The 8,287-nt window shown below is 47.5% G+C and overlaps 1 protein-coding gene across 1 annotated transcript in view; it reads left to right on the top strand.

Moving 5' to 3' along the window:
• Positions 1-8,287, top strand: part of GREB1 (growth regulating estrogen receptor binding 1) — a 107,777-nt gene that overhangs the window by 56,148 nt on the left and 43,342 nt on the right. Inside the window, exons 14-17 of the mRNA XM_017854034.1 lie at positions 1,079-1,276; positions 1,985-2,165; positions 3,916-4,111; positions 5,511-5,647. Coding sequence (XP_017709523.1) covers positions 1,079-1,276; positions 1,985-2,165; positions 3,916-4,111; positions 5,511-5,647 — 712 coding nt within the window. The remainder of the gene's footprint in view (positions 1-1,078; positions 1,277-1,984; positions 2,166-3,915; positions 4,112-5,510; positions 5,648-8,287) is intronic.

Genomic DNA, 8,287 nt, shown 5'->3' on the forward strand with positions numbered 1-8,287 from the left:
GGGAGCACAGTTGTGCACAGTGAGGGGTGGGGCGCAGGTGTGCACAGTGAGGGGGGGCACAGGTGTGTATAGTGAGGGGGGCAGTGGGAACCAGTGTGTACAGTGAGAAGAGCCGGGGCACAGGTGTGCACAGTGTGAGAGGGGCGGGGCGCAGGTGTGTATAGTGAGGGGGACAGTGGGCACAGGTGTGTACAGTGAGGGGTGGGGGCGCAGGTGTGCACTATGAGAGTGGGCGAGGGCATTGGTGTGCACTGTGAGAGTGGGCGAGGGCACAGGTGTGCACAGTGACACGGAACAGTGGGCATAGCTGTGTGCAGTGAGAGGTGCCAGTGGGCACAGGTGTGCACCGTGAGAGAGGACAGTGGGCACAAGTGTGCTAAGTGGGTGCTGAGGGGACAGAGGGCTCATGGGTGCTCGGTGGACGATGAGAGGGCACTGGCGAGGGCCTGGGTCTGGCCTGGGGGGTAGAATCCAAGGGCTCAGATTGGAGCTAGCAATGTCAGGGGCACATCCACAAGACAGGACATCTTTTTAGAGTCACAGTAGACCTGATGCCTAATTTAAAATTCAGTCTTTAATTATGACAATCGCATTTAATCTTGAATTGCACATCCATCACTGTTTCTGAGATGGTAGATTTCTCGATGCTCATTTCCTGCCTCCGAGTCTGTGGCTGATGTTCTCTATGCATACGGAGTTCCTAAATGACCATCGTTAGTTTCCTTTTCTGGAGAGCTTCCAGTCCTCTTCCAAAGTCCAGTCTCAGTGTCACCTCCCCTGGGACGGGCTCCTTGTCCCCTCTAAGCAGAAGAGGCCACTGCCTCCGCTGTGCTCCCCAAGTGCTTGGTTCTTGTTTTAATTATTAAGTGAAGGATGGCGCATAAAATGATCGCTACCCCTACACCCGCCACTGCTTAGCTGAGAGCAGGGACTTGATAAACGAGAGTTATTCCCCTTTCCCTCATCGCTTTGTGCATGGGGCTGTCTCCCCTGGACCAGTCACTGATTCTCTGGCCAAGGGCCTGGCAGTAGCCATGTGCCCTGGGGCTCACCTGGCATCCTGGGGCTCTGGTTCCAGGTTACCATCTGGAACCACACAGCATCCGGCCCTTCCAGCTGGCAGTGGCGCAGAAGCTCCTCTCCCATGTGTGTTCCATTGCGGATTCCAGCACCCAAAATCTGGACCTGGGATCCTTTGAGAAGGTGGACTTTCTCATTTGCATTCCACCCTCAGAAGTGACCTACCAGCAGACTCTGTTCCACGTGTGGCATTCAGGTATGGGATGTTTCGGGGAGAAGTCACGTGGCCTGTGTGGAGAAGCTTTGATCTGCCGAAATCCATGTTTGGGTGTTGACACTGTTCTTTGCTACAGAGTGGATAGAGCAAGTAATGCTGCCCTTGTTTTATAGATTGTGAAACCTACGTTCAGAGACAGTGACTTGCCCAAGGTTTTACGATCTGCTGAAGGTAGAGCTGAAACTTGAACTTTCACCATGTCCCACTCAGACTAGTGACCTAACCATGTGTTGCTATCTAGCATCACTGATACCCTTGTACTTTCAAGGATATCATATTTAACCACAGAGTACACAGATGTCCCGTGTCTTCACTGAAAAGACTTACTCTTTAGTGGCGTAATGTGTAGCCCTGTGGCGTTCAGACTGAGAGAGGGATTTTGCTGCTGGCAGGACCTTTCGGTTTCCTCTGTCTTACCACGCTTGGGATCAGCTGCTTCATGAAGCCGGTGCCCCTAGGGAGGGCTGCTGTACACACAGCCAAGGCTTGCTTGCCCCCCAGCTCCTGTGCAGGACAGTTACGCAGCTGTAACCTGTGTGGGAGTTTTTCCCCTCCCTTTTCCTACTCTCGCATCTCTGAGTCTAGCTCAGGACCTGCTGTATAGGAGTCGCTCATCAGGTGTCTGTTGAGTGAATGGAAACCAGGGGGCATGTTTGGAGTTACTGATATATTTCCATTGTGTTGCAGGGGTTTTACTGGAGCTTGGTCTGGAGAAAGAGCACATGACAAAGCAGAGGGTGGAACAGTATGTCCTGAAACTAGACGCGGAGGCACAGACAAAATTTAAGGCTTTTCTGCAAAACTCTTTCCAGAACCCGCACACACTTTTTGTCCTCATCCATGACCATGCGCACTGGGATCTTGTGAGGTTAGATTGACTTGATATATGACAGGTTGATGTTTTCCTTCCTTGAAACGATATATGTGGATGTTCCTGGGGGCTGAGGGTACAAATCCTGAAAAGATGGATGATGTTTGGGCTTGGTGTTTGTAAGCAGGTGCCGTGGATGTTTTCCACAATCTTGAGCTGGAAGTTATCTCAGGGATTCTCTAGTGCCACCTCTGAAATTTACCGTGGTGGAATCTGATGGCTGGAGAAGGGAAGCGTGTCTCCCAGAGTCACAGGGCAGGGTGGAGTGGGAGGGTGTTAGTGGCAGAGCCAAGGCCCTCGAATCACAGCCTGATGCCTGATGTGTTTCTTTCAGAGTCCACTCAGCCCCAAGGAGCCATGCAGGTGTGGGGTGCAGAGGGTCCTAGCAGGAGTTGCCCAGCCTAGCCCTTCCCTGAAAGAGGCTCTGTGGGCTCCAGTACCGTGGGTCACCACTGATGCCTGCCCTTCTTTTTTCTTTTTTTTTTGGAGACAGAGTCTCGCTCTGTTGCCCAGGTTGGAGTGCGGTGGCACGATCTCGGCTCACTGCAAGCTCAGCCTCCCAGGTTCACGCCATTCTCCTGCCTCAGTCTCCCAAGTAGCTGGGACTACAGAAGCCCGTCACCACGCCTGGCTAATTTTGTTTTTGTATATTTAATAGAGACGGAGTTTTACTGTGTTAGCCAGGATGGTCTCGGTCTCCTGACCTCATGATCCACCTGACTCGGCCTCCCAAAGTGCTGGGATTATAGGTGTGAGCCACCGCACCCAGCCGATGCCTGCCATTCTTAAGGGGTGATTTTACTCACTATGTTAAAATGAACATAAACACAGATGAATTTCAGATGGGCCAAGCCAAGCGTCTGGCAGGATTTCTGGTGGTTTAGCAGTATTGGTCATCTCCATGAGACTGGCCTAGGAGTTGTACGCTCAGACATTTCCTCTGATGTAGATGAGGAAGGAGGGGGCTCCTGGACCAGGTCATGGAGAAAACCTTTGATTGTCACAGATCCACAGATAGCTAGTTAGGGCTGGTCAGGACCTGAAGGATCACCTCGTAATGGGTTTACAATCCAGAATTCATGTATGGGCTTGGGGGAGATTGGAACATTCCGAAATTATAGAAAGAGCTATATTGTGAATATTCATTTTGGGAGTAGGTTTCTCAAAGTGGCCTCCTGCCATCCAAAGGGTTAAGCACTGATTTTTTTTTTAATCCCCTAGACTTACAGGAGAGAATCCAAAGGCCTTTGTCCCACAGAGAAGTGCAGAGCTGGGCCTGTCTCCTAGACCCCTTGTCCAAAATGCTTCCCAATCCTCTCCTGCTGCCTTTTAAACTGACTATAGAATTTACTCTTTTATATCTTTTCTGGATCGTTTCAAGGTCAGAAGGACTTTGTAAGGAGATAGGTACACAATCAGATGGGTCCAAAGAGGAACAAATGATTCATGGAACATTCTCAGGGACACATCACTGATTGGGATAGAAAGAGTGTGTGTCTTATAAGAAATCCTCTCTGACTACCGTCCGCCGCCAGACACATTTTTCCTAAGTAACGAGTCTCGGGAGAGTCCCTGACAGCTACCTGAACGCCAGCCATTTTTTCTCTATTCCTAGTCATGGGCAGAGCCATAATCTTCAATTGTTGGCAAAGTCGGGGGTTAGTTATACATTTATTCAACTGCTTCACCCTTGTAAAATTAGAAAACAATATAGTAATTCAACTGATTGTGTCTTTTCCTCCCTCAGTAGCACTGTTCATAACCTCTATTCTCAAAGTGACCCGTCGGTGGGATTGGTGGACCGATTGCTCAACTGCAGGGAGGTGAAGGAGGCCCCTAACATTGTGACACTTCACGTGACCTCCTTCCCGTACGCACTGCAGACACAGCACACCCTCATCAGCCCCTACAATGAGATCCACTGGCCCGCCTCCTGCAGTAATGTGAGTGCCACGGGGCTGCTGGGCCCTTGTGTAGCAATGACACTTGGGTTAGCAGAAATTACATTTAGTAAAAGCCTTGACCAATGTGGTCAAGGATAATGGGTTCCAGCTCCTTGGATCTTTGGTTTAACCCAGAGTTAGGTGTAAATCCTTCTTGGTATTTTTGGAAACCTTCCTGCAATATGCCAGTTGGCCTCCTCATCTCGGAAGATGTAATGCAGTTTGTGTGACATTTCCTCTGGTGACTGCAGCTTTCTGAGCAGCATTCGGAATGTTTGTTCTATGGCATTGAATGGAGATATTGAAGGTAGAGCCCTTGGGGGTTGGGGACTTTGGGCTCCATACAGAGCGATGCTCAATGTCTCTAGGAGCCTTAGGAAGGTTCCTTTTTTCCTATGCCTGCATCCTTGAGTAGTGAGATGCAGAATCTCCTTCCTCAGACTAAACACATGTCCTTAAAACGTGGTGAGGTTTTAGCTTATCACCTGGCATTTTCTCATCAAAATAGAAGTCTAAAACAATTCTGGTAATTTGAGAATTCTGGGTGGTTTGTAGTTAGTTACACAGGAATAAGTAAAGGTAGAAGATGAGACTTATTTGGAGTGCCTTGCAATCCTCTGAGGAACTTTAAAAAAATACCTGGCTTTTGTCCTGTGGACCGAGAATCCGTGGTGGCAATAGCCATTGTTCGTAAGGCACTTCCCGTGAGCCAGGGAGACCCTGCCCAAAGTGCTTCCTGCTGGGAGCTCACGCAAGAGGCAGGTGCTAGGATGAGTTCTCATCTACAAATGGGGAACATGAGACAGAGAGAGTTGGGCCACTTGCCTCAGGCCAGGCAGCTAGAAAGTCGTGGAGCTGGGATATGACCCAGGCCACTGGCTCCTTGGCTCAGCCCTTAACCACTGTGCTGTTTAGGGGTAGAGTTTTCATGCTTTTGTGTTTCAACAAATTCCCCCAACTTTGGAATTTTATGTCTGTGTGAGTAAAATTGGCTAGATAAATGTTTTCTTCATCTACTGATTTTTAGTAGCAACTGAATGCAAGATAATTGATTTGCTTATTCCTAAAACCAGCTTAAGATTGTAGAAAGAAGCAAATTTAACAAAGACATTTATATGTTAAAATAAGATAAGGCCGGTTTTCTTCTTGGTAAAGACATTGGGACCGAATGAATGGAAAACTCCTGAGCGATGGGGACACACCATTTTTAAAGTATGGCAGGTTCTTTGCTCTGCTTCTGCAGATGGAAGAAGTTTATAAAATGCCATTCAAGCCGCTGCACAGTAGGCACGATTTAGATGAAGTTGCCAACCCAGGTCGTCCACAGGCCTGGCACGTGAACCTCTGGCCGTCCCCGCAAATGCAATGTTGGAGTGACCGATGCTCTTCTTTGTTTTAGGGAGTGGACTTATATCATGAAAATAAGAAGTACTTCGGGCTGTCGGAGTTTATTGAATCCACCCTTTCAGGGCACAGCCTCCCCTTGCTCAGATACGACAGCTCCTTTGAAGCCATGGTCACTGCATTAGGAAAAAGGTACTTGTTTCTCTTCTCAGTTACTAGAAGTGCTCAGTAGCTTAAAGGGGAAGTTGAGGTGCATTTAGCCAGCCAGGGAATTCCAGGAAGGGAGACCTTTCCTTCCTGGGTGACTCAGTTTCTCCATGAAATGTACCCTGGTTTTTTTCTTCTCCTGTGTTTGAATCCCTTTGGGTCAGTGATATCTTTGTCATGCTGTTGCTCTAGAAAATTTTAGAGAGGACAGTGAGCAGAAATATGCTGGAATGTGGAATGATGTTTCGAACCAATGGACAGTAGGAAAATGGGAGGAAGAGAACAAAGCTTTAAAAGAAACTGCATTGATGATCACAGTCTGCTTTGTTTTTATTTCCAATGCGTATCGTTTATTGAATGTTTATTTTGTGTCGTTGACTCTTCCATGGACTTTACTGTCATTATCTGATTTGATCCTCACTGCCTCTCTGAGCCAGTTGCTACTGTTATCCATACTTTGCAAATGAAGATGCTGAGGCTTGGAGAGGCCCCATAGCTTTCTCAGGCCACGTGTCTAGCAAGTGACAGAACTGGGTGAGAACCCAGAGTCACTCTGACTGCACAGCCAGCCCTGTTAATCCTGTTGCAACAGACCTCATTTTATAGATGAAACTGAGGCTCAGACAGGCTAAGTGATTGCCAGGTACTGCATGGTTTATTTGTGGTAAAGCCAGGCCAAGTTTCATAGACGATCTAATGCAAAGCAAAATGCCACTGAACAAAATACCACTGATTGTCAGCATCAACTGGCTTCTACCCACTTTTCTTATTGAACCTCATTCTTCTCCTTTGCAGACAAGGGATGAAATTAGACACATCCTTCTCAAGCTATGTTCCAAGGTATACTGCTTTGGCTGGATACTAATAGCTGTTAAGCGTAAAGGGGTTCCATGGTCAAACGTGTCTGAGAAACATTTAAGGAAAGGACTTCTTTTCCACGAGAGTTCCTGGAGCCTTCAGCACATCCATGCATGCTATAATTCTCCAGAAGGCTAGAGATGTGTCCAGTAGCTCATGGGACTAGAATTTCCCAGAACACTCTTGGAGAAACTAAATATCTTAGATACTATTCAGTTCTATGATACTGATAGAAATTAATCAGGTCAGTTCTCCAGCGCATGGGTCGACAGCTGAGCTCTCATCAACTTGCTGCATGTAGTAGCCCTCCAAGATTTCAGAGGCAAGAAAACCGGCCTTTGCCCTTCCTCTGCTTCTCCTCAGGCGGTGAGCACACGTGATGTGTTTAGTATGTTGTAGACACTGGGCTCAGTGCTCTATATTTATTACCTAAAATAATCCTCACAGTGACACAGTGAGATAGGAAATACTGTTATCCGCCTTTTTCAGATGAAGAAACTGAGACTTAGAGAAGTTAGGCCACTTGTCCAAAGTCACATGGGGGGGTTTATCATGAAACGACCCCAACCCTGCTTCCTTGGCTCCAAACCCACGTAGCCACCAAGCCATACTGACCAAAAGCTCACAGCTAGTAAAGGATAGGCTGTGACCACCATGCCAGTACATCTTGGTTTGCCCTCTGTTCGTTTTAACCTTGGCAAATCATCTAACCTGTCTAAACTTCTGTACCCTCACCTGTAGAACAAACCCACCTTCCTAGTGGCTTCTTAGAATTTCCTGAGATAATGTACGTATGCACATTCAGTAACAGTTGCATGCTGAGAGCTCGGGTTCCAAAATCACCCTTCCTGGGTTTGAATCCCGAATCTGCCATTAACCAGCTGTGAGAGTTTGAGAGTTTCTCCATTTTCTTTGGGGATGATAACACCTACATCATAGAGATACTGTAAGGATTACATGGATTCATAGACGTAAAGCATTGGAAACAGGGCCTGACACACATTACATGCTCCTGTTGGCTGTGAGCACCACCACCTCCACCACTGTCACCATCATCCTCCTGTCTTCTCCCTCCCCCTCTGCTAAACTAGATGCGTTGCGGAGATTCAATCTTATGTCTCACTGGGTGAGAAGAGACTATCAAACCCTGGAATGTTGAAGTATGAAGAATCATAGGAACTTCTAGGAATTATTTGGCCCAATCACCTCATTTTATCATTGTGGGAACTGAAGCCCGGAGTGGGACCGTGATTTGCCCGAGCTCATGCAGCCTGTTGGTGGCAACATGGACTGCAGACAGGTTCGACATCTTTCCACCATACCGTACTGCCTTCACTAGGAATCATTTGTTTGGAGAATGCCCTTGAAACTGGTAATTTGAACAGAAGGAGATAAAGGTTAGAACATGGGGTTACTGCCTCTTGCCACCATGTGTGTGGTCAGACTGTTAGTCCTCCATGTGTCATAAACACCAGCATACGGCTGGGAAAACTGCTTATAGGACTGTCAGTTGGACACAAACCGACTATAACTTAAAACCAAAAGATCTAGACCTTTGACAACTCCTGTTTTTGTTCTAATGTATTGTCTATGGAACCTCTTTCCTTCAGTACCCACCACAGAGGCTTAAGGGTGGGCAGAGTTCTCTGCTGAGCCACAGCTAAGGTACATTTCTGTGCCTTACCTGGGGGTGCTGTCTGGAGCTGAGTACCAGAGCCTCTTTCCAATGCTTATCTTTTTTTTTTTTTTTTTTTTTTTTTTTTTTTT

The sequence above is a fragment of the Rhinopithecus bieti genome, unplaced genomic scaffold, assembly GCF_001698545.2.
Source record: "Rhinopithecus bieti isolate Rb0 unplaced genomic scaffold, ASM169854v2 scaffold_1530, whole genome shotgun sequence".
NCBI classification, from domain to species: Eukaryota; Metazoa; Chordata; class Mammalia; order Primates; family Cercopithecidae; genus Rhinopithecus; species Rhinopithecus bieti.